The 27,478-nt window shown below is 36.7% G+C and overlaps 1 protein-coding gene across 7 annotated transcripts in view; it reads left to right on the forward strand.

The window, feature by feature from the left end:
• Positions 1 to 95: 95 nt before the first annotated feature.
• Positions 96 to 27,478, forward strand: part of LOC111261436 (uncharacterized) — a 49,400-nt gene continuing 22,017 nt past the window's right edge. For 3 of the 7 annotated variants that reach the window (XM_022834929.2, XM_022834932.2, XM_022834933.2), the window contains exons 1-3: positions 96 to 2,145; positions 16,302 to 16,921; positions 25,298 to 25,398. In XM_022834929.2, the coding sequence (XP_022690664.1) occupies positions 16,433 to 16,921; positions 25,298 to 25,398 (590 nt within the window). In that variant the 5' untranslated portion in view covers positions 96 to 2,145; positions 16,302 to 16,432. Of the gene's footprint in view, positions 2,146 to 13,450; positions 13,621 to 16,301; positions 16,922 to 25,297; positions 25,399 to 27,478 lie in introns of those variants that run through there. The other 4 variants (XM_022834935.2, XM_022834934.2, XM_022834930.2 and 1 more) reach the window with 4 other exon arrangements.

Here is a 27,478-nt window from a genome sequence, read left to right on the forward strand (position 1 = left end):
CCAAATGCTTCTGTCTTAGTTTTGTTTTTGTGATGAAATTGTCGTCTGCTTTTACGGCAATTGCATTCAAGATACTGCCCGTTCCCAGCAACGCTGACGCCCATTATAGACTCTAGTCTGGTAATAGCCGTATATTTATTCTTGCAGTCGGCTAACGTGAAGCAAGAAACTAGATCGCTACCGTTTCGGCTTAAGTTACAGATTAAAGCGATGACTGTAAGTTAAGATCATAGGTGTAACTAATTCTTCTTCGACAAATAGTTCGGTAACTCAAAACTGATTATTTTTCAGGAAAAAAGTTATCTGAGTTGACTACGTTTAAGTAGATTAGTGCTCAACCGTCCCCAAATTATTTTTGGCATTGCAGGCACTAGAACCGGGACTTCGGCAGGTATTACTCCGCCAGCACTGTTGACCTAAGATTTTGTTTATATTGTGCAGAAGCATTTATTTCGTTCTTACCTCTTAATTTTTGTCTAATTTATAATTTTAATTTTCAGCTCGACGACATGAAAGCTTGTAACAAGATTGTCAGTGAAAGCAGACAAAGTAACGATCAGGGCTGGACAATAGCTTTTCTATCTTAAACATTCAATCCATTAATTATAGAGTGTTTGTTTGGAATTCTACAAAGTCGTCTGCATTCCTTACGAAGTTTCGCTCTGTAGCTGATGACTAGATGAGTGCGATTTAGATAAAGCAAGATCCTGTTCTTAGACATTGCGGCACACAGCTATCCATATCTCCGTCTGTTGTCTCGAGCTACAAGCTGTGGTGGCCGCTGCGACGGAGTCGGTGATAGCAGTGGTCGGATAAGCACTCATTTATTGGCAGTTTCTGCTTGCTTATTGTTTTCGTCGTCTTGGTTGTCGTGAGCGCATCATCAGCATCGGCGGTAGCAGTAGCAGCAATCGCGGTGTCGTATTAGCTCTGTTTGCGGTCTAACCGCTTAGTCTGTGTGCTCGCACTGGTAACCGGCAACGGTTCTCTACATAACACTGCTCTTTTACAACAAGAGGAGAGAGGGAGACTCCTACATGTGGCAATTCGTTGGCGAGCTCGTTATGGGTTACAGCATCGAGGAGTGAATATCGGCAGCTGTTGTTGGTGCAGCTTCAATAAAACGGCCAAGAAGCCGTACCAGCAGCCGAGCCCACAGGAGTAGCGGAGCAGTAGTGAGTGTGGGCTGTAGAGGATAGGCTGTGTAAGCAACAGCAGCGGTGGCGGTGGCAGCGAGGGTCCAGACCAGCTTGCTTGGTCGTCTGTCGTCTGTTTGACCGGTTGATCTGCTGTAGGAGTGGAGCGGACACCTCTCTTCTTTGCTTGGTTTATTTGACTGCTGCTGTTAATACGAGTACTAGTACTACCGCTACAACAACTGCTACAATGACTTAGAAAGCTCGAAGTAGCTGTAATTGTGGGTAGATAGTCGGATATCTATCTGCTGTGTTGTCGCAGTGTTTGTCTGCTGCTTCTGCTCATTGCAAGAGACAGTGGCAAGAAATAGTAGTCAACTTGTAGTGGTAATGATGGCGGTAATAGTTGCTGTAGTCTGCAGATGACGACGATGTGACTGTTATCGTGCCGTTGTTTGTCGTCGCCGTCGTCGTCATTATTATCCTTGTGAAAAAGTGCTTCGTGAAGTACTATATCATGCTTCTAGTGCCACTGTATTGGTTACGATTAAGTGTAGCATCTACTTAGTAGACTTGTAATATTAATGAAGACTTTGAATGTGATGGTAGTGATTGACAATGGTGGCCAACAAATCGATAATTGTCGTGCCAGTAGTGAATGTCACCAGTCGCAACTGGAGAATAAATATGTTGGGCATCTGTACTGTACGCTAGTTGTACCCATAACCAAAAGAAAATGAGCGAAACGTACACAGACACACTCTACACGGCTACAGTAACGCCAATCATACCAATAATAATTGCAATGTAAATTTGGTGTTTTGTGTAAAATTCATCTGCAGTTTGTGTTTGGTGATGACCCACTGCGACACAATAACAGCTCGTATTTGCGTGAATATATAATATTAATAATAGTACCAAAACAAACACTGAACACTCTGATTTGGACAAAAGCATCTTCGGTACCAAAGTATGAACGAGATTTCATCGTACAAACACAACAAGGCCGGTATGTAGTGAATGTTGCGAAACGTCTGTTTTTTGCACTTGTGTTACTGTAGTCTGGCTGGACGTTACAAAAATAGTGCATAAACTAATTTTTTTTATAATTGATTACTTTGTGTCACCAAAAGAGATTAAATAAAATAAATTAAAAAAAAGATTAAGGCTAAAGTAGTTAGCTTCATTTTATCATCCAGGACAACGTAGGGTCTACGAAGGTTATGACACAGGTAAGTGACACTGAACAAGCTTTGCGAAAAGTGGATATTTTTTGTTAATCATTCGCGAGCACGCACGCTCACACCCACAAAAACGTATAAATGATCTTTATGCAAACATACGTGCGCAAGCTATACGTGTGTGTGTGGTTCGGGTTAACTATTTTACAAGTAGGAGCTAATTGATACAGAGGTTAATATCCTCTTCCGCTCAATTCTCCTTTAGCACCCGATAATCTAATGCCGAGCTAGAATAACGTCTCAGATAAATTGCTCAATTATATATAGCTATGCATATCTGCATAAGATTAATAATATCTTCAATGTCTGATGGGCTTAGTGGCTGTACGCATCGGTGATTTTCTGATCATAGGCAATAACTACAAATGGCAAAAAAGAATTAATTAATTAGATGGACTCAAAAAAGTTGAATCTACTCCAGAAATTGAAATCGAGCAACATGCTACTAACTGGCTGATATATACACTCTTCCAGTTGTTTTTTTAGTCGTTTACTAGTATTCGTGCTCGCGGCAGTAGTAGATGATTGTGTATTTTAGCTTCTGTGACGGCATTCCTTGCGCTGCAGTAGTGTTCCGTCGGGGTTAGAAGCAGCGGCTGTGCAGCCGGTTCGTTTAAAGACTGCTTCCGTTAACTCTTCAATAGTCCAATGGTGGCGGCAGCAGCAGCAGCAGCAGTACGGAGAGCGGTGGCAGGAATGACGGCATGAGTGTATAGAGACCGACCGAGTGGCCAACAGGCAAACCGGTAGACTCGCGAGGCGACAACAGTCGCAGTGGCGGTGCGGGGTGGATGAACCTGGGCCATTACTGTCGTTGCTAGCGATGATGCTACCATCGCGACCGCTGCTGTTGCTTCTGCCGCCGCCGTCGATTCCACCGGCTGAGTAGTTTTCGCCGGTCTCGTTTTATTTTGCTGCTAGCACCAGTGGTAACAGCAACGCTACCGTCGCACAAGCCGTTCAGCGGCAAAGAACAGTCAGTGTTGTCTGTCCGTCTATTGCCAATCTTTAGCGATAGCAACAGGGGGAGCTTCCTTTGTAAACGTTGCCTATAGCGACGACTGTAGCGAATGCACCAGCCGCAGCTGCGACAGTAGTAACAGCGTTACCGCCGTCGGCGCTCCCTGTTTCCGACCCACGGCGCACTAGCAGTGCCTGTTTCACCGATGGCACCCGACTGAAACTGCGAGCAACAGCACCGGCAGCGCCAGCACCAGCCATCGCGGCATCAGCGCTGACCGTAAACTGTTGCCCGTTCTTCTCGTGACGCGTTCGCCGGTCGGTGGCCACAGCTCCTAGTCGCTGAGCTCAGTGCTTCCACCGCTGCTGCTGCTGCTAGGCACCACTGTACTAGTAGCATTACTACCACGACTATCGTTGGAAAAGGCAATGTCGCCATTGACAAATGCAGCGTCGACGGTAGACGCTGACGTTGGTGTCGATGAGCTACGATGATGACGATGATGACGTTGACAACAGTCTTGTCTGCCGGCAAATAAGCAGTGGGAAAAAAGGGTAGCATAAGCGATTCGAATTTAACGTTCATATGACTACGCTTACTAGTATGTAAAACAATGCGACAAGAAAGGAAGAAGAGCTTTGATTCTCTCATTTATTACGAAAGGCGTCAGTGGTGTGGTATTGCTTAACACAATACAACCTAGACAGAATTGAACGCAGAGGACTTGTCCGAACGACCTTCTTTGTTTTAAAACAGTTACGTTCTACTTACATACTAAATATGATGGTTCTAAGGTCACCGATTTCCACCCATGCTACCGTATCGAACGCTTTCTCTGCATATAGTTTATAACCATCAACTGCAATGTATACTCCGTATTTTATGTAGTTATATCATTGCGCAAGCATTTATTGTCCTTACCATTACTTGTTAGTGTCAAGACATTCATACTACTGAGGACTGACCTCGTACGTATACGTCTAAATGCAAAAGGAACGATATGCATTCTAGTCATTAGCAGTGGTTGTTTCTGAAAGCGAAAGGAGGATATATGAAAGTGCGATAAGTATGAATAACAAAAATTAAAGATAAGATTATATCTTACGGATTTATTAGTGTGTAATACAAATAGTAGGTTTCGGATGGTGCATTTGCGTCAGTATGTCGGAATATTCTCATCATTAATTTTTTGGTGAACGATGACTTGCGTGCATCTTATTGATAATTTTGTTCGTTATCATAATTCATATTTAATATAGCACAATAGTGTACTACAGGTTGTTTCGAGTCCCAGTGTCGTAAATATATCCTGTTTTACTTTATGAATTGAAAAACGCGTCTGTTGATCTTAAAGTAACATTTACTATTGTCCAATAAACAGGTTATTAGGTTGTTGCTATGTAAAGTTTTCATGATAGCTCAGTGGCTTGCCTGCTAATATTAGGAACGATGTGCTTTAGGTTCGAATCTATCTGATGGAATGTCTAAAGACCATGATAAACGTAAAACTCGAAGCATAGAGTGTGATGTATACAAGAGTTTTCTTAGGTTCAATTAAGCAGTTTTAAAATACATGAAGGTACTTTACAACAAACGGCATGTTGTATCATAATCACATCCGATTCGTATTGTCAAAAAATTTGTAAATTCTTCTTTGGCTAATTTTAGATACAGATACCTCGATACCGATTTACATACTAAAGAGGATACAATGTATGTATTCCCGTAGTCTGGTGGTAAGGCGTAAGTCTACCAGATTTAAGAGCATGTGAAATGGCTTTGCGTCGAAACCGAGCGTAGATATACTTTGTTTTGTGCTGAAAGCCAGCCGTGTGTAGCCGTGCTTCACGGCGATACCTGACGTAAGATTTAAATTATTGATAGTTTTAGCTGAAGTTTCTGTCGAGGCATTTTGGAATAAAGCTTTTGCCCACCAGGGTGTTTTTACAATAATCCAACGTGCAATTCCGAGTTATCTAGATACGCTTATTCTTCTTGTCGGTGGTATGAAAATCCCTAGGGCGACTAGTAGATATAACCATATGTGTAGTCGGACAGTTTTCACTTCAGTCTAAATTCTTAACGCAATAAACTAAGGTGGGTTAGATTGTTATGGTAATCATATGCCGTTAGCTGCTTATAAAATATGAAAATTTTACATTATAGCGTTTAGGCAGAGCTTTCCCCATTGAATTTTTCCAACTATCGTAGAATTAAGAAAAGCCGTAAAAAAAATCTGCCTGTATATTCAATAATTTTGAACTTAACAATAAAGAATGGGAACACTTACGTTCTTTAGTGAAATCTCTATTATTTAGTTCGAATGATGAAGTTTTCTCTCTACGTATAAAAAGCGGTATTCTTGTGAAACAAAAGCAGCACGTTTAGAACAAGTGTAGAAGCCTCTAAAATTGCTATGTGGGTAAACTACTCTGTAGAAAATAAACAATTAAATAGCTGATTTTGTTAAATATTAGAAAGGGAGCCCTAAAACATCTGATTTTTGTCATACAAACACTGTCTATTCATCAGTAAGTTCAAAAGTGCCAATTCTAAATATGAAGTCGAAAGCTTACGTACAGTGACACAGAACTAAAGGAGGGTGGTGAGACATAAGCGTAGTATAGGTGCCAGGATCCTTGGCAAAATCGAATGAAATACTTTACAAAGGGCGATAATTGATCCTAATGAATTGGTGTGAAGTTTTCATTTCGGGATTATGTTCTGGTTGACAGTTTCATTAGAGTCGAAAGAGGATATAAGTAACGCTGTTTCTTGCTATTTCATGGTAGACGTTGCAAGGTTATTATATACATTAATAATCTCAGGGGTATTTTCCGTTAAAAAAAGAGAAATGACTTAAAAAAGTTTTGCTTTTTTTCCTGTGGTTCATTGGCAGAATTCTATTATGAGCCCTATTTGATAGGTTAAGTTTAGTTTCCTCTCCCTCTCTAAGACTTAAGATCGTTGTTAGTTTGGATCCTTTCACCAAGTTAATTGTACTATCCGACGCCTATTGATGAAGCGATTAGGTTAGATAGAGGTGTAAAAATTTGGCGAACGTTTACTTATAATTTATGCTATTACGTAAATATATGTTGTAAAGTACCTTTTCTACGTATATATACGCAACCTTGAAGGCAATGTTTACGGTTCTTATATTTTATTATTATTTGGTCATTTTTTAACTGCAGGTTTACGTTTCACCGTACTGTTTTACCGCCTTCTCCTTTATACATACATATGTATATATACGAAATACGACACTTGAATATAGACAGATTTTGAAACTGTCATAATTGATATGCTCATCCGTCACTTCTGATATCAAACGGAAATCACGCTTTTCAATAACAAAAAATTGTAATGACGAACAACAGTGTGTCATTTCTTATTTTTTACGGTGTTTCCATGCTGGATCGACCCCATTAAGATTAAAAATCTTTCTTTTTTTATGAAATCGATGATGATTAATTTTCATACAGCTGCTAAAAAATCCGAAAAAAAAACCTTTCTTGAGGCAATTAAAAAAGAATCCTCAAGATTTTAGGTTTAAAGGGTTCGAAGATTAACTAGAATGGCTGAAAAAGACATTTTTGATATCTTTAAACTTCTAGTACAGAAAATTAAGGATCGTTTTGGAGAGGGCAATATTAATTGTTATTTGGGTCGTTTAAATAAGCTACAGTGTTTAAAAATCTCCTTTGTTTGTATTTTTTTTGGGTCGTTTTTACATTATTGGGATTTTCGGCATGGTATAGCCTAAAATTTAACTTCATCGTAATTTCTTTGATGTAGCGCATTTAAACCATAATTTAACTAGTTTACGCCGACCAATATAGTTTAACGCACGGTTACTATTAAAAAGTAACTTGCAATAAGTGGTAATTCAACAAACTGGTAGAGATGTCAGGAATAACGGTTTTCTTCAAAAAAATTTTATTTAGATACATTCCTTGCAAAAAAAGCACGCTAGACCTCAACTTAGGTAACGTACCTTGTATATACAAGGACGGCGACCTTGTCGGGCGTAACTTTGAAGTGATTGATATAAAAAACAACTGAACGTATTTACATAAATCCTTCTTTATTACAAACTTCATACGTGTAAGGTTTGACGTAAGTTCAACCTTGGCTTTTTCCATAATAATTATTCGCTTCCTCCACCTAAAATGGTAGTACGAGTGTTTTCCCTATGTTTTTCCGTTTTACACGGATAGAGTTAGTACACTTTTTTTTTAATGTTTCTCGTAGAAACGAGTCAAATAGAGTTATGCTGTATGATCTGGGAGGCATTTGACGTCACTCCGTTTGGAAATTAACCATTCACAAAATGGTCGCGCGATAACGCGAGTACGATGATTTTTATATCTTTTTAAGAACTTGGGGTATAAGAAAGCAGGAGATCATATCCTAGTATTTTACGTTCCGCACCAGGCAATGTTTTTTGGGATGAAGATTTCTTTTATCGATAGCCCAGAGGCTTTCGGCCTTCACAGGCGGCAATTTTGCGTGTTCACACTCTATCCACATAAAAATGTTTCTTGCAGAACACAATTTTCCTGGGGGCGACAGACGGAAAAAATCAAAAGGCGAAAAGTGATCAAAAACTGAATGAAGTGAATAAGAAGAAAGCTAAAACAGCCTTTTTTGTATTTGTTGCATCTGAGGTAAAATCGTAAATGTATAAAGTTTGTATTAAAGAACGATTTATCTAAATATACTGAGTTGTTTTCTGCTGGCGTTACTAAATGACCGTCTCGTATATATGTAAGCTAACCGCAACGATTAAAGGTGTTAATGAAATTAACATAAACCCGATTTGCTTTTTCATCTTAAACATTTTACTTAAAAATGCACAATTTCATAAGTTCTTTACCCGCTAGAGACTTTATACAGCCTTTTTATAGACGTACTCTTCAAAATAGACCACATACCGACAATGTGAACATTGCAATCTGCTAAGAAAGACAGTTTAGCGAAGCAATTATTAGATAAAGTGTATATTTGGTTTGGAAGCACTTCCTATTTTCATCCGCGGGCTCTACTTGTTGAAACACTGTAGAGCTATTATATTGGCTGACCTTTTACTGACTTTGACATTTCAATATATCCACACTAGACATATTAATGAATGTTGTCGCAGTTACTTTGTGTAGATGCGCGGTTGTGCTACACTGAAAGCTTCTATTTTTCGTACCGTAGGTGCTGCATGTAGGTGTAATTACTATAGCAATAATTACTGTAAGGATGTGTGTACTTCATGTAACTTCGGAGCTGATATCTAAATACGATTTCCAGCATCTACATATCACACTTATTACACCGATGCAGCGAATGACAGAGCGAGAATGCACCGAAGCAAATAAAGAAACAAGTGTAAGTCTTAAATCGGAAAAATCTGTTCTTGTGTAATTCCAGTGATCATGTTATGATATTTCCTATCATTAACGTTACTTCAAATCCGATCTGTATTAAGGGCGTCACAAGTAAATGCTGCGATGTTAGATCGAATAGCGACAGAGTTAACCATTTAATGGTTATGAAGGTTCTAGTTGTGCTTTACTGAATAAACGAACGACGAAATATATCGATTAATAGTCGCATAGATGGTCACTTAGAGAGGTAAATAGCAGAAAAGTTAATGGCGCCGTGACGCTGTAAGTGCAGCGACAGAGGGCACATGCTACGTTAACCGTTCATATAAAAGGTGCTTGCAGCAAATGAGCTTTGTTACCTATCATTTGTTGAAGGTGTATTATTAGTAGAATTAGTCTAAGTTTAATCCGTTATTTAATTTGATACAGTATCCACAACATTCATAGAATTTATATTCTAATGCTGTTATTACAAATATTCACGTGTTATGAAATTGTACCACTACGATAATTAATTAGTTAATTACCAAAAAAAATCAATCTCTTTTAATCTCTTCTGTTACTGATTGATGTCAACGATAATATAGTAACTGTAACTGTCAATAACAATTCGATAAACCCGGTATCTATAGTAATTTTTTTCTAAATATCCATCCTTGGTGAAATTACAGTAGCAACTAATTCACCTATATTGTGATGCTATATTTTGATACGTTTGATATATATATATATAAATGTATAACACCATTAGTAGTAAAGCTCCCTGCAGTAAACGAATTCTGTATTACAGTGCTTTGGGTGTTACGAGCGGTTCTTTTTTACTACAATGTTTGCAAAGGAAAAATTTTTCCTGACGAGGTCAACGATGACGTTTGAAGTATACACAGTTTAATAGATATTATAACGGCGTAGGCTTTCTGCTTAGTATTGCTGTCATGACTAAGCGTAATGAGCGAAATATGGACTTAATGACGTACTGATACGAAAACTAGAAATACAACCGTACATTTAATTGAAACTCAGTTTCAGTCGTATTAAATTCTCTTTCTCTTAATAGACAATTTGTCCATTGCCTAAATAACCTGACGGTTAGAGCAAGAAAATAAATAAGCGTTCTATAGTCTTAATTCTTTGTTTTTTGACAACGCAACAACGACAAAAACCCAACCAGTTGTATGACGGACAGCTAGGGCCAAAGTACTATACAGGTGTTTTCGATTGACTTAGCCAGGACTGGAACAGGCTCCTGCTGACTTTAGGAACCGATTAAGTGAGGTACACAGCCTCTGATAAACGTAGCAATCACAGTGGAATGGAACAGGACTTCGAATAAAAATTGCATGGTGGTATACAGGCCTGTAGACAAGGGCTTAATTATACTACGAAAAGCGGGTAGCATAAACGAAAAATCGAGGCAGAGGAATCACAACTCACACAGAAGAAAGTTTTAGTATTGTATAATAATATTATCTCTTGTTGGATACGTCCTTATCATTACCTTGTAGGTATAACTGGTCATACATATTTAAGCTTTGTTGGTTCTAAGAGAACTAGATGAAGTGTATCATATCAGACGTGGTCAATTAGGAAATTCTCAAATTAGCAAAGTTGACAATACCGTAATATTCTGATAAATGTGAGTGAGAAAAATATGATTTAAATATAAACCTACTTTATTGAAGTAAACAAAGAGCTGTTTTAAGTCAGAATGAACGCCAATAGAGTTCAAGGTTAGATTGGGGGGCGACAGTTATTGGGGGGTTCACTGATAACGCTTTCTGTTTAGCAAACCCATACGTTCTATCCTATTACTCCATATTTAGAACTAGTTGAAGTTTGTGCGTAAAAGACTTGAACTTTTAAAACAGGAAACCTAAAAGAGGTAAAATTAAGCAAGCAGTAATAATGATGCGGATTTTTTGCGACCTAGTTGACTAAATGCATGCAGCACGAGCAAAAATCTAATTTATTAATTTTACAGGAACTCAAGCAAACAATATTTAACACAGAGAAAACCTTATAGAATTATCCATTTACTAAATATCGAACAAAGCAGCAAAAGTTTTAATCCACTGTATCGTTCCTTTCAAGGTCATACACTAGCTGAATATTATACCGGGCTTCGATCCTGGTCGTGTATGTTTATGTGTCCTGCGTGACTTGAATTTATTTGTATTTCGCTATTCAACTCAGTCAAAATTAATAAACAGAAGTGACTTACTCTCATTGAACAATAGCGCTCGATTTCACACCGCAAGAATCACGGCGGCAAAAATGCAGGCAAATGTACAAAAGAAGCAGACGGCGAGATACGTTTCAGTCGTTTAATTTTTTACATAATAGTTGTTTAATATGAAATGGGATATAATGAATTGTAACTTTCCCATCTTTTGTCACTCGAAAAATCGAAGAGGTCTCGAAGTGAAATTTTGTGATCATGTTAAGATTTAAAAATGGCTTTAACAAAGCCATTTTTACAAACTTTTTAACAAAAAGTTGTTGAGCTTTTTACAAAAATAATAGTCCGTCAGATGATTGGACGCAAGGTTGGCGAATGTCATGTATGAACCAGAACTCTTACGTCTTTGTTGACATTGTACAATGGGAGTAACTAGCTTCTGTTTATTAGTCTTGGCGTTAATGTTACTTTTCTCATCATCTACAGTTGTTGATAGTATATATCAGCTGTGGTCAACAAGGTAGAACTTATGAAGCTATAGTGAATGGTAACGGCATTATATCGCCGAACATACACTATAAGTTTTTGCAGCTGTGCATTTGTATGAAAATAATATCCCATCAGTTCGTTTGTACCTATCTATTTATGTAACGGTTTATCGCAATTATCAAAGAGATAAATTATTCCTTACGAACCATAACTCAGTGCACTTGCACAATTCACTGTTGTAACTGAAGACAAAGCAAACGTCTATACATTTCTCTTTTTGATGCACGCTTCACGTGGCACCATTTATCAGTTTTTTTCAATTTTTTGACCGAAGCATAATACTCTAACATACACCAAGTTGTGTAACCTACACTAAATGCGTCTCAAAAACAAGAAAAGATCATGAAATGTCACACCGTTTTCAAGTAGCATCATCTTGACATATGAGATTTCTATTTGGCACGCTTTATGATAAATTATTTCGTAGTTGCTATTAAGACTTTGATTTGACTCAAATTATAGCGCGCTAAAGATTTGCATAAATTAATACATGTCGCTGACGCTTTGCTTTGAATGAATAGTTTGAATTGTGGCCACATAAAAGCAGTGCAAAAACGCCTCGTTTACATAGCTATAGGCTAGTTATGATCATATCTCATAAACTGTCTTAATATTCGCTTAGCGTTTGACAGTTAAGATTTTTTTTATGCTTGGTCTGTGGTACTGGAATATCGACCAGGGCCATTTAAGACGTGCAATCCCCAACCAAAATGCAAGGTTTTTTAGAGTAGATTTTTTAGGTAATTTTCCGCGATCAAACATGAAGTGAATAGGGGGATAAAAATTGTCTTTACTACAAATAAATTATACCTAAACTGTCACAAATCTGGAATCCGATATAATTTGCCAGTTGTCTTTTTTTGAGTCCTAAAAACAATGTGGCAGACAACGTTAGAGTAACCTTCTGTCACAATTCGTGAGAATAGCATTTGTTTCCGATATACAATTGTGATCTTAAAACTATTGTTCATATGTCCTCGTGGCATAAGTAAAATAAAAAGTTGCAATTTCCTTGATACAGTTGAGTTATCGTATATTGTATTATACTCATTTTTCTTTTTCTACGAGTTCAGTAGACGATTGTTGAGGCGTCGGAAGTCAGTCAAAACTGTTTTCTTTAACAATAGTGTTTGGTGCAAATTTCCTGCATTTACTTTATCTATAAATAACAGCACTCTAATACTATCTTTGTGTATACAAGTGTAGTAATGACGGAAATGTAAATTAGATATATGTCATGCTGTGTAGACTGGTAGCACATTCTAGGGTTTACTATACAATCTATTTGCGTTTGTGCTTGATATGGTTGTGTTTTCCGAAAATAGGAATTGGAATCGTGTAAATGTATTTAGTATTTCCATTACGCACCAGGGAGGATGCAACGTACAGCCTTAATGTTCTGTCCTTCATTTTTACTTGCTAATGGGCTACGAATATTTGTGTTCATAAATCAAGAAACAATGACTTTCTGCTTTAGTTACGTTTATGTTTAAAGCCCCATGGTACTCTATCTTAACAGTCATTACGCCAAATAGAAAAACATGCCGTTGTCCTTTGCAAACTGATAAGTTAGTAGTAATATGTAACTTAGATTATCTTTCATCGTACATACAAAAGTCCTTAGCATCATTCTTACATTATAACCATTAGTTTGTTCGAAACTTTTTTTAGGGTTGGAAATTCTGAATAACTACACATCAGTGCAGCGAAAAATTTAGTGAATATTTACATCGAGTCTTTAGCCGTCTACGATAGATATGAACTGATTAGCTAATCGAGTATAATCAAAAATAATTAGTTTAGGGATAAATATATCGTTTAATGCTGAAAATTTGCGCTCGGTAATCAAGTTCCTATTTCTCGAAAGTAAGGGTAGAATTCATTGCTGATAGAATTCATCACAGATTAGTGAAATTATGGATAAGAAGGCCTTCTGTCAAACAAAGAATAAGAAGCTTGTTACTCGTTTGGTCTTTTTAAGAATAAAAATTAAATTGTTGAAGACTACAAAGGTGGTGGCTTTAAACCGGGCACACGAGTTATCGTGATCACGAAAGCCTTCGAGTGTGTACAAAGTATGGACAATGCGCTAGTTGTCGGTTCAGTACGGCGTTCCTCGTGGTACGTGTTATGAAAACCAGCGTCTGTGTTACGAAAGCACTGACAACGAAAAAAGGTAATAATATACTCTCATTCATGGACGAAGACCAAAACAGATGGAAACAGGTGTCAGTTACTTTAACGACAATTTTCGCAACTATTACCACCAAGAAAAGCCGCCTAGAGCGCATCATCACCATAGACAAGACATGGGTCAATGTGTCGCCACTTATCAAAAAATGACTAACTAAAAGAATGGCGTCAAACAGGAGAGAAAGCGATGGTTGTGCTGAATGGATTCGGGCATAAACTAATGCTTATACTCAGAATCGGTATTACCTGTGTTTATTTCCATGATACACTACTTGAAAAGGAAATTGTTAACTATCAGACACCTTGAATTTTCGAGGAATACTGCGGATGGGTACGCGGCAAGCGACGGTATACAGAATGACCTAGTTACTATACTGCAACCACGGCTCAAAATTGCAGAAAGCAGAAGCTAGCTATGGTTTCAGTTTCCAAAGTCTTCATATTGAAGCCCATAAAATTTCGACTGCCATCATCTCTTGAAGAAAATATCTAGCATAATATATTTTTCCGAGGTTTTTCTCAAGCAAACATTCGATAGAAAGGCAATAAATATAATAAAATATTCTAATTAAAATATCTTTGTTGATAACTCAGGGATTTTACTTTTGTGATTGAATTTGAGATAATAGCGTCCTATGATCATTTGACCTAAGAGGATGTCCAGAAGGGTGGCGGCGATGAAAATCATTAGTGTGGTTCATTATGAATGTGCATGTTGAGTTGTACATCGGACAAGTGATTTAGAGCGTACTTAATTATAGAACTGTAAGAATTTGATGCTCATTGAAAAGTCTTGTGTGCGAACACACCCTAATATTTCAAAGAATGTTCAAATATGATTATATAAAAGTACTCAAAATATTTTTGTCCTAAACCAAATTAGCGTATATGAGTGTCGGTTCATTAAGGGAATAAACACCTAGCTTAGAGACCAAACGTGCAAGCATAGTATTTTGGGTACAATTTAAGAAAATCGCTAGCTTAGTTTAATCATTGGTATGATAGTGCGGACTATAATTATGTACGTGTTATGAAGTTTGAAGAACACTGGCTTCAATGTGTTCTCCTTTAAAAGAAGTGAATCTAATACATATTAAAATATCGTTTTTCTACCTTAGATTAAGCGTCGTTCGAGATTTCTGAGAGGGTAAATAGCCCCAGTCAGCCAGATACATCAACAAAAAACAATAAGCGATTATCTATATTTTCATCCATTTTTAGATTCATAGTCCTAGCTGTAACTGATTAACATAACCCGGCTTTTCACAAGTTTGAATCAAATCATACATGTTATGCACATGACGTGCCACTGTGTTTTTAGGATTGTAGTTTGTTTCGCTGTAACGTGTCCAAAGAGGCCGGCCTCTCGCCACGCGTAGGCTATGATTAATTTGTATTGACCTAATACGAATATTTAGGTTATCTGCTAGGCTAAACTTGTATACTGGGATTTCATCTGGTACTAATAACATGATTTGATTAAGGACCAGACATCTATATACAAAAATGTAGTACATGTTTCATAGATTCTTTTCAGATTTTAAAATGAGGAGATTAATGAATTTACATGGAAAGGGTGGTAGGGGGCTGTTAATCCGACTGGGTCTACTATTATGTGCTGATATCTACATTTACTTCCAATGTCATTACCTGAGGATAGCTTTGTCTTTACACATTGCGTTCTTTTACCTCATTATAAGCACATACTTATGTGTAAAGCGGTATATATGGTTGAGTTCTTCATAAGGGTGCATCAACGGGAGGTGTATGGCAAGTCTAATATTGAATCCAAGCATCAAAGGGCTATGGGGTAGTTGCGCAAAGGTGTTTTAAGGCTTGGATGATACGATAGTTAAAGTTTTCTGGGACACGTTTTGTTGCTTACTCAAGTCTAGGATATACATGAATTACTAGTAATAGGCAATACTTAATCCGTTGCATAGGGCAGAACGAAAATATCAAATACATTTCCATAGTTTACTTATTTTTGTTCAGTTAAAATAATGCGTTTAAAAAATGGCAATGATTCTTGTGCGCGCAGTACTTTGTATACTAGTATACATTCTAAACCATTTCCCATGGCGAGTATTCCAGCTGTGAGTATTATTAATTAGAATGTAGGACGTGGGATCGAGGTATATACAGATCGTATGTTGTTCAAATTTTTGCTCGATACTTAGTGGTATGCAACTCGGAAAATCCGGAATTTCTCTAAAAATTAAATAGGCAGGCAACGCCAAAAGAGAAAAGGAGCATGATTTATATACTGTTACACCTCGCGCCCACTCAAATATTACGAAGTATTGATATTCTTTTTGCAGGCATTGGAAGATGGATTTTGCTACTCACTTCTTTATATCATTTTGCATCTATTTCATTCATAAGCTGAGTGAACTCTTATCTAAACGAAACTTGATTTTACAAATCTTATTTACGTTTTTAAAAAGAGACAAATTACTTCAACAACACGAACAAGAGGACCAGATTTCAAGAGGACATCTACAATCAGATCTTCAATATTATAATACTAATAACAATAGCAATTGTAATACCGTTATAATGTAATATAAATCTATTTATATATCTATTTAAACTTATATAAAAGTTTTATAAAAATGTATGGAGTACTTGAAAATTAATAACAATAATGACGATTTCTTTCAGGTGAATGGTGGTGGAATATCCCCAGGGAGATTGTTTAGCCATCATTGTGAGGAATTGTAGGGCGCAGCTGTACTACAAACATCAATTCATCCTGATCAGAGCACATCAGCAGATAAGGCGACTGGAGAAAGATGGTCTGTGGGGGTGGGGCCGGGCTCGACGGTGGCGGAAGAGGCAGTGGTGGGTTTTTATTAAAGTTCCGTCCTCCACTAACTCTATCACAAAGGATTCTGAAGAGCGTCAAAGGCGACGGCGTTCCGCTGGACGGAACGACTTTTTTGTCGGCTGCTCTTATACTTTTGCCTGATTTTAACTCATTTCTGACAGAGCGTATGTTGCCGGCCACTAGCACGGTAACACTGATGTCTTCGATGATCTGTGGCAACGTGCATTACTGCAACAGTCTTGATGTTGCCAAGGTCGAATCCGAAGTACTGGTGACTATGTTGAATCACAGTAATAGCTGGGGCCTTAAAGTTGACACCGATTCGTCAAAAGTTTTTAAAAAAGACTACTGTAAAGACAAATTACTTCAACAACACGAACAAGAGGACCAGATTAACGGACATCTACAGTCAGATCCTCAATATTATTGCTTTCCTGTCAACACAACACAACAGGTTAGATTTTCTTAATTTCACCCTGTCATAAAATTTGCTCCACTTTGTAAGAACCTGAAAACCAACAGTCTGCGTGAAACGTTAACATATGGAAAATGTGTATAGAACGCCTCGAATAATATTAGATGATTGGTTTCTGTTTATTCACTTAGCGTAGTTAGTTAATTCCAATTAAATTAAAAGGGTTGTCCCATTATTTTGCCTGGTTTATATTTGCCCCAGATGGATTATTCACTTGAGCACGATATGCTTATATTTCAGCCCCTATATTGACAGCGGGGGTAGTGAGCAGACACATTATTCAAATTACACATAAATTCAGAGAAATATAATCGTAAGCATGGTTTGAACATATCTATTAATCTCACTATGCCGTGTTTCGAATTCGCAGTTTTTAAATTACGACTTTTTCTAGTTATTAGTTAGTTGAGTTGAAACGATGAGTTAACCTCATTATATTTGGTAAAGTTTTCATTTGTGTACCTATTTTGGTGTTTTTTTCCTGTTGTTTTGCTGAGAGATGTCCACATACACGTTATAGTTGCCTGATTGCAGTGGTAGAATAGTACTTCATGTATTAAAGTCGTGTCTCCCGTATGTGTTCTAAGGATACACATGATGCTTTTAAACTTCGATTTTACTCGATACGCAAATGCATCTATCTGACAAATTTATTCAGCTTTGTGTAAAGAAAACAGCCCTAACAATTCATCTTGTATAAAGAAAACCTATTTACTCTCAATTTACCTTAACCTGAGTAGTGAAGTCTTGGTTTTTTGCTAAAGTTATTTTTTGAGTGTCTGAGAACAAACGCTCCTAGTATTCTTCGAGTGAACGCTTATAGTTAGTAAAATAGCATCTTCATGCAGCTCTCTGTTGAAGAGTTTACTCTCTAAACCCTGCAGACTGAAAGCGTCTTAATGCTGCTTTTTTCTATAGAAAGCTATAGGCGTATACTAACCTCATCCTCGTAATACACTAAATTGGTCTTTGCTCCATTGTGCCTCAGCTTTCTAAAATGATATTTTAGTGGGATCCAACTCTTTACCGTTAAGATTAATTACATCATACAATGTAGTTACAATAAGTGAAACTACATTAGTCATAAGTGTCCAAAGAAGTTTACAAACAGGGTTGTAACTGAATATTTAAGCTCCATTTTGTTATCTTCTCTATATTTGTTTTGAAAACATGGTGTAACCCTCCAGAAAAATAAAACATATTTTTTTTCCTAGCAACATTCAAGCTAATCAAATAAATTAACCTAATTAGTTAACTAAACAAGCTTACTAATCGCAAAATGTTTACCCCTAAGTTATCTTTCATTCGTACCAATCAATAGTATAAGATCTAGCCTGTCAGAGTCACAAGTAACCACTTTGCGGTTTTTAAACGCATTTGACTCTTTCTCTTTTGACCGATCTCATAATCCACAGAAAATGGAAGAACTGTTAATCTTTTTGTAGACTACTGCTTTTCACATTCCTTTGCTGCACATAACTTGCACCGTTGTGATGTATTAGAGTGCACTACGTGTAAGTCTCCTTAAACAATTTTATATTGCTCGATCTGAAAACCTTGCTACTCTCGAAACACGATGACAGGAAAAAATTGTTATTATATTGGATCAGAATTACAATACTTCTTCCAATCAAAGATATCTAAAACCGATTTGCCAACCATGATAAAATCATCAGTCAAGCCATAGCACAAGCAAGTTCGACAAAAGCTATTAAGAATCATTATGCTGCACAATGCTTTTTTTTACTTTATTATAATTAGGTATTATTCGCCGACCATGTACCTGCACAGTTATACTAATTCTGTAATCCAGTGTTGATGTGGTTCTGTTTATCCTTTCATAGCAATCATCGTAAAAATTGTAAAAGGAAACTGCCTCTCATAAAAAAAATTGCATCTATAAAGTGTATATCGTAGACCCGAAGCCATGATATTATCTATACTAGCTTCACCATTTGCACAGCTTCAAAGATATATCTGATATGTGCGCTTACTGGTTACGGTAAACAGGTGTTCTAGAAAAAGTCTTTAAAATCTCTAGCTGTATATTTACTTCAAATACATTATTATTACATTTTACTACAAAAAAAATTATATCATCTATGCTTCCAAAACTTGCAGCACAGATACAGTGTACAGTAAATAATATGCTTCCTTATTTTTTCATTAATTGTACCTAATAATCTGATAACAGAGATCAGTCTGCAGCTTAGCCGTTAGAAGCAATTATCTATTTTTACACAGATGTTATCGGTGTGAGAAGAGAGGAAACGTCATGAGCTCATCATTATAATGATATTTCGCAATCGATAAGAGTAAAAACAAGTGAGAAGGTGTCTATCGCAGGTATTACTTGAGCGATTTTGGTGGGATCTATGTACATTTTTCAGCCAAAAGCTAATCTTAGATGTTAAAGTAACCCTCGATTTGGCTAAGCAAATACTAATGTTTCATGCGTCCCGCTCATTTGAGGTTATATAAAAAATAAGAAATAAGTGTGACATTTGTAACTTTGAATATATAGTGTCTACGTGTAGGTTTCAAGTTGTTATTCCTACGCTGATCACAAGGAGTTTATAATGTAGGATAATACTGCGATAACTTCTATCAAATACTTACTTGTTTGTAGGGAGATCCATCTGTTGCTCCCGGGGTTTAAAAGCTGTGAAGACTGTGCGACCGTGAGGTTTGTCGATCGATGTCTTCCACACACAAGTGGGGTTCTTACACTCATTTGCACTAGAAGCACGCTTGTTCCCCGCCCTTTCATGTCAAAGGTGACTCTCAGCGTTCGTCTCGATCATCGACGTAAAAGCAAATTATACCGTTAACCATTGAATAATACCATCCGTTTCGACGTTAATCATTACAGGGAAGATTCTTTTCCTGAGATAATCGTTGACCAAGTGATTGATCGAAGCAAATAAAATAGATTTTCCAAAACCGCTATCTATTATTTACCTCGCCTACTTTGTTATTGATGTATACACAGAAGGTCAAAATAATATCAACATAACTACCCATCTCAGTAACTGTCTCTTGCAAGATATGCTACCTAAAATTAAGTATTTTACAATCATTTCTTCAATCAAAATAAACGTAAAATTATATAGTGTAATTTTTTAGACGATTTAGGAGTACCTGTAAACCGCGATGTTATATAGTACTCTGCTCACAGAATTTAAAAAATGGAAAGATCTATAATGGCAGATTATTGAGAATGGATGTCGTTTAATCAAAGCTTTTTCGTTGTCACTTTTATTCTATAGCGAATCAATCGCTTAGCTAAGGGCATTTAGACCCACCATACCTATTGCAGGAGTAGCATATTGGCTTTCAAATTTTAGAGTTATTTAGGTTTAGGGCATAGGGTTTTTTGTGTCGTACTAGGAGCCAGCCATCTGTTGGAATATCTAACGACGATACCAGACGTAAAACTTGAAACATAAAGGACGTGCCTGGGCATCGATCTTGGCTTTGTCGTTTTATGTTTCCCAATATTTATGCGTATCGGGGATAATTTTGCTATAAGCTGTTCAACGTACTTTAGGCGTAAGCAGCATTCGTCTCTTTTGTGATGTGTGAAAATTTCTGCTATCGTTATGCAAACTATAAATCACACTAAAAATGTACTTATGTTTAGACCTAACTTCATCCGCGTATTTCGTATTAATGCTACATTACGGCAAAGCAGACTTAAATGACACGTTCAATTTCTCGGTGTTTGTTGATTGCCCTTATTAAGAAGCGAGTATTATCTACACCAACTTGCATAGCAAACTAACACTGACTATGTGTGCCAAATGATCGTCTAATTATGCCGTTTTTGAGAAGAAGCGGCCTTGTTGTTTCATGGAGGCCAGACCATACAGTCTGCTTACGTTACGTAAATTCCGTAAAGAACAAGGAGAGAAAGGTGAGACGGACGTTTCTGCAACCATGTTTACTTATATGTTGTTCAAAATCGACTGAGAGCTTACGACTCCTCTGAGTCATTTAGGTTGAACTAGCTCTTATAGTGTGGTTCGGCTTCCAGAATAATACTGTAGCAACGTATAGCTAATATATTGTGGGGTGAAAGGGGTGATCTGTCTTTACAGATATAAATATATCAACCAACCTAAATTCAAAGCTAAGCTCTGGTTGGGTAAATGCGTTTCGCATTTTTTAGTTCCACAGTTCGTTGACTATGGAATTCTTTAGAAAATACGTCGTTCTTAACCCTTAGCTATTCACTTCAGCTGTATAATGTATTGAAATAGCGTAAAATATCATGTTTATGGCAAGTAAACGCTTTGCTTTTAGTATATAAGAATAAATAACAATAAATATATTCCATCGTTTATTCACCGCTTATGAGTAACCTTATATAAACCAATATTAAGTATGTAAATCAGTATGCAAAGATGCATATATATGAGAGATGATTAATTTAATTTAGAGTAATGTATAACTCCTTATTTAGCTAAAAGATTTAGATTCCATCTAAATCTTTTAGGTAAAAGGTTACGTGATATTTCATCAGGCGAGAATATAGGATGTAAGAGGAATCTTAAACGCATAAATAATTAGACTATTATTTCGCAATAAATGTATTTTAAGAAGTCTCAACTTTGTTGTAACAAGAACTTTTATATTTGGAGGGCATACTTTATGCAATCTTATTTTTAGAAATTCGTAGTAGGGCAACTAGTGCTTCGTTTTCGAAGGTTATATTTGGACACACGATGATTTAGTGAGATAGCAAATAAACAAATACATTGTGAATATTTACTATTTGTTCTTCATAAACTTGTATTACATCTTACCATAAGCGAAGTTACCAGCAGAGCTAGCGGTAGCGTCAAATTTGATTTAAAAAAGAATTTACCATTACCAAAAATATTAAGTTGACCATTGGTGTTGTACGGCAGGATGCGTGGGTGGCGTCAACCAGCTTCCAAAGAGCCAGGTTAAAAACCTTCACATTACATACATATATATATGTATATATATTTTTTTTTGTTCGGCGTCAACCTTGTTACCGCATTAGATGCAAAAAAGGAACTAGTAAAAATACATATAAAGCAAAAAATGTGATCATCGAGCATCTCCAGCAATGTTTCAGTTCTGCTAAGTAATCTATACATTTGGACATGTATCACACTAAGATAAATCCTGTGGAATCTAAAGTGGAAAGGTGAGTGTTCAAGTTTTCGGGAACCACCTTAGACAAGCCGCCGCGGTCTTCTCGTGGTAAATACCATTGAACGTTTTTGGATTTACTGTGAGCAATCAATTCCTGCAATAATAGATGCTCCAAAGGCGTAGCAATAAAGCAGCAACGGAGTAGTTAAAGTCGAAAATTGTACACTAGAATTATCGAAAATATGGCGTATATATATGGTGAGAACTATAGTATTGTTCTGCAAATATTGTTCGTGTTATCCGTTCTACATTATGCTTTATGCAGTAGACAGTTTTGAGTTTTTCGTTATCTGGACTTATGGCGGCTTCCAAATGGATAGGTTTTTGGGGCCGCAAGAATCACCAGGATCTGAGCGTGCACCACGGCATTGAAGTTCCATTTGGTTCTTGTATTAGAAGTATATGACTCTGGCTTATTTCTAGAACCTTTTCCAAGAATTCAGCAAAACGGTTGTTGAGGTATTGCAATGAGGAAAAATAGAGATTGGGAATAAGTAGACATAACCTGTGTCATCCGATTTTTTGTTTACGTGCTTCTTTGAAAGAGCAAATTGAACGACAAGCCTGAATCTATCAAGTTCTGCTGTAGCAGCGAAACTAAGACGTTTACAAGATGTTTCACTTGAAAATTCTGCTGTGAAAATCTTGCTAATTCCAAGTGTAAAGCTCCCAAAAAAATACAGATGATAATATTTTTTGAAGCATCATCAATTTATCATCAACGCTCTCATACCGAGCTCCTTTTTTAAACTTCCAAATGTAGAGTAAATATTTAAAGCTAATAAGAGTTATATTTAATAACATGCTGTAGTAGATAAAGACGAACAGTACGAGACGTACCTAAACCGATAAAATAAGCTATAAAAAAGAAGGCATGTAGTTTTTTTCGACTACACTGGCCGCGAAGAATATTCCTTTTGAGTTGTGTTTAAAAAAATAGATCATGAAAATGAATGCAAAGTAAAAAACTTTGGAGTTTAATAGTGCCAATTTACAAGATCGTTTCAAAGGCACAGTACGTGTCAAAATATTTGAGCTTATTTTCAAGTGAGTGAAACTGAGATAGACGCTCAGTTTCCAATAAATATACTTATCGGATACAGATAATCGTTATTACATTATATGCGCCAGTTTGAACTCTATCACTCGTAGTAAATTAGGATCAGTAATTTCCGTGTGACAAAATTAGATGCGTCTTATTTACAGAAAACGTTAGATGTAAAACCTGATGCCCCCTACGTGACTAACCCCGTATCCTTCAGATTTCCTTACAATTTGAGGTTTTCGATTTAACTAAAATGAACAAGAAGGTTTCTTACGGTCAGCTCGCATATAATGAGCGCTTTTATTAAGCGCTATAGTGATTATAGAAGGGTGCCAAGTAACGAAAATATTTTCGCTTACAGTCATGATGAAGTGCAAAAAACCTCTGAAAATAGATAATTGGGATGGCTACGTTACATATCCTGTGTAGCCTTGTTACAAATAACCTTAAAAGTAAATTGCATAATAAATACCCCCCAGACAAATTCGGGTTTGCTTGCTAAGTGACGCCACATTCTGTAATTTTCGATTATAGCAACTTGGCTATGCAGAAGTTCATGACAGCGTCTTTCACAATAAGGATGTGTACAAACCGTCTTACTTATATTTCTATGATGCTACCTTTGTTCATCGCATTCAAACAAAAACGATATCTGACATATCATCCATTATAGAATGAAAATGGTTCTTAATAGTATTTAATAGCATTTTTACTGATAGTATCTTTAAGGTAACATGTCATTGTGATATTTTTCCGAAATACTCAGACGCCGTTAAATGCGGTTATGGGGGGGGGGGGGTCATGCTGTGAGTAGCGCAGTGATAATGAAAATAGTTTAAGTTTGATAACATGATCTTGTATAGTTATTAGAAGAAGTAATAAAGAAATTAACTGTGGGTTTCCAGGAGTACTATACATCTTTTTTGTCTTAACCTCTTATTAAAAAAAAACGAAGTCGAAATATAATACTCTGGATACCGATGGTGTAAATATTGCCCTGAGTTGTCCGCTCGTTGGACCTAAGGTAGTCAATGTCAGAGGTTTTTCGCAACAACCATATTGGTTAAGGCGGTAAAAGCGAGATAGTACCAAGTACTCTGACCTACGGTAAATTCATGCCCATAGTCCAGTGAGCCAGCTATTTGGTGCTTCATTTACCAGCGCGCCGTCAGGCACCACCACTGCCGCCATCGCTATTGGTGGCTCTCGTTATTTTTGCTGCTGTTAAATTTGCAACGGTCAATTGGCACAAACTTAATCTAGACTGCGATAACCTCCCCGCTGCTACTATTACCTTGTTCCTGCTCCTACAATAACGCTGTCTTTATGATGGCTCTCAGAGACAACCGTACGTTCATAGGCTAACTTAAGCTCGCAATGAGCAGCGGAAGTCTTATTCCTCTCACAAAAGGGGTTTCATAATGGCGGCACTGGACGATTTTATGGAGCAATGGTTTCGAACGTAAACCCCCTAAAAAACGAAAATAAAACGCACCTTAGTATCTTACCGTATTCGATATAATTTTTCAATTTTTTAGTCTTGTTTAGTAATTACCAGGTTTATTGAGCACCTACAGTCAATACAGCACATATATTACATAAGTGGGTCTTTGCATTTTGCTAATGTATGACCTGAACCCTGCTACAGTTAAAGGATTAGGCATTCATAAAAATAAATATGAGTTGCATTGCACATATTAAAAGGTGAACAAGTTGCTGTCAATAAAAAAATGTTCAATCAATAAAAAACTTAGTATTGATTACACCTATATTGAGATTTATTATTCATATAATTCAATGTTTTTACTTTTGTGTTTTACTTTGTGATTTACTCACCAAATTACTTCTTATCTATTATACAAAAACACCTTATTTTTATATTTTTAGCGTCTTAGCTAATCTAAATTGGATTACATATGAGGATGTTCATGATGGCGAAAATTCGTTTTTGTTTCATGTAGCGAAAAATATTACCAATCAATATACATGTTTAGCGTTATTTTTCTCTTTGTAAAGGTATGATCCAGATGACTTACTTTGCAAATAAGATGTCGTCGTAGACATACATATTGTGAATGTATTCCCTTGAGCTTTTTTTAAATTCATATTGGTATCGTTTTCAGGTGGAGGAAACAGCCGTCGAAGATCCACCTGCGTTGTTTGAGGCTGCAAATGGTTTTTTTGAAAACCGCAATCATTCAATGATATCCATCGCCATACCCAAGTAAGCTCATAACCACGATTTCCCGCATATATAATCTCAATTATTATTTTATTTATATTTTCTATTTCAGATTTGCTGTTTATTTGTGACTAATTTGAAGTTCAACTTCGTAGCGATCTTTTACGATGTTTAAATATTACTCTAATGTATCGTAGCGATTTTGGTGGTACTATATAGCCTTTTAATAGTGGCAACCATGCAGCTGCTTTCGATATACTAGTCATAAGTAAAGAGAGGTAATATTTTTTAGAAACCCACAAGAACAGTAAGTAAATAAATGGCTATATCTTACATTCAGGACAAAAAAACACCTGTTGGTTTATGTATTATTACGCATTTAGACAGTCGTTGAATGCACTTAGTATAGATAGGAACATAGATTTTTCTTGAATCTCTGTAACAAAGGACACGGTGCCCTAATACAGTAACGTAATTTTGATGTCTCTATGAAATGGAAGTGTTCCACATTACATTATAAGATATTCAACGGCACTTCACAGCTACTATAACATTAGGAAATAACGCATGAATTTTTTTTTGTTTCAATATAACTCATGGGCTTAAAAGCAAGTACTGAGATATAAGACTAAGAGTGTCGTCATATACGCGGATATCGCTTATAACTTTTGAAATGGCTTGTCATCAAAGAATTTCGAATAATTTTTGGGAAAAACAAATTGCTGACTTCGCCTACCGGGATCACGGATATAACTGTTAAATCCTCGCGGATATTCCTCTGTTGGTTAGTGATTGACTACTTGATGTGTTCAATCTCAATTTGCTTTACGCCGCCATAATTAGATTCTGATGACTGTAAAAATTATTAATATATACGCAGCTATATTGGCCGACTCAAGATTATTACGTTCGATATCGAGAGGCATCCGCTGTTAGAGCTAGATTAAATAGGACTACTATTATTTAGATTGCATAATAGTAATATAACATCAAGACTCAAAGTAGGAACAACACTTTTTTAACGCTCTTTGTTCTGGGCGTTTCCGTTGCAACCGCCTGTTCTTTTTACTTTTAGCTTTTGCTTTCTCTCAATTTTTTCGTTCCGACACCGCAAGATTTGTGACGACGCAAAGGCCGTTCCAAACGAGGCCAACAAGGACAAGGTCATAAAGCACCACTTGCCGTCAACACTAGTACAACCACCGATGCTAATGCTGCAGTGGTGGCGTAGTCAGATTTCCGCAGCTGAATAATGTCGTTTCTGCCTATCTCCATTGTGACTGCGGCGATGTGATTGCTCTTGTTATAGCCGTTGACTGTGCTATGTTGGCAGCTATAGAACAGCTTGGGGATATCATCATAACAATATGTGGTTGTAACCGTTATTACAATCTCTATGATAACCATACGACACGCAGCACATTTCCAGCTTGCAGTGCAGACTAAACACCTTATATTTGCGACAGGGTAGGCTTTTGGCTTGTACAGCAATATTTTTTTCTAGTGTTAATCAAATACTACTATTAGAAGTACGTTGTTAACCGGGGAAAATGGGCAAGGGACTATTTTCTCAAACATAATACGTTGGGATGATACATGGATTTATCACCATCTTTTCGAAAAAGTAAATTTTCATATACAGGCAAACATGCTTAAAGGGTACGCTGAGACATGCAAACTCTCCTGTTTTCAAATCGGCCACAGGCGTATTAGTTGGTCATTGTTGTGACGTACAAACAATTAAGTAGTTTATGTTATGACAGATGAAAGAATTGAAAACTCGGCACCACATCACATGGTTTAACAGTCCAATATCTTGCATGTTCTAGAGCATCTTATAATTTATATATGAGAGAGTGGGGCTATGTATTTCCTCTAACCAGGGAATGTTGATTTGAAATTCTGGTACTATTCAAGTTTCCGAATCTTCAAATGTGCATGTGTAAGAAGACTTTTGCAATTTGCGTTACTAGATTTCTTTCTTTTGACAAGCTCCAACTAAGTTTTCTTTTTCGCATTTCATTGAACTATTGCTGGAACATAAAAAAGTAAAATAATCACCTTGTTCTTCTGTTACGGTTTTGCTTATCCCAAATCTACATTTTCAATGCTAAACTAAAAG

The sequence above is a fragment of the Varroa jacobsoni genome, unplaced genomic scaffold (assembly GCF_002532875.2).
Source record: "Varroa jacobsoni isolate VJ856 unplaced genomic scaffold, vjacob_1.0 scaffold_555, whole genome shotgun sequence".
In the NCBI taxonomy this organism is placed as follows: Eukaryota; Metazoa; Arthropoda; class Arachnida; order Mesostigmata; family Varroidae; genus Varroa; species Varroa jacobsoni.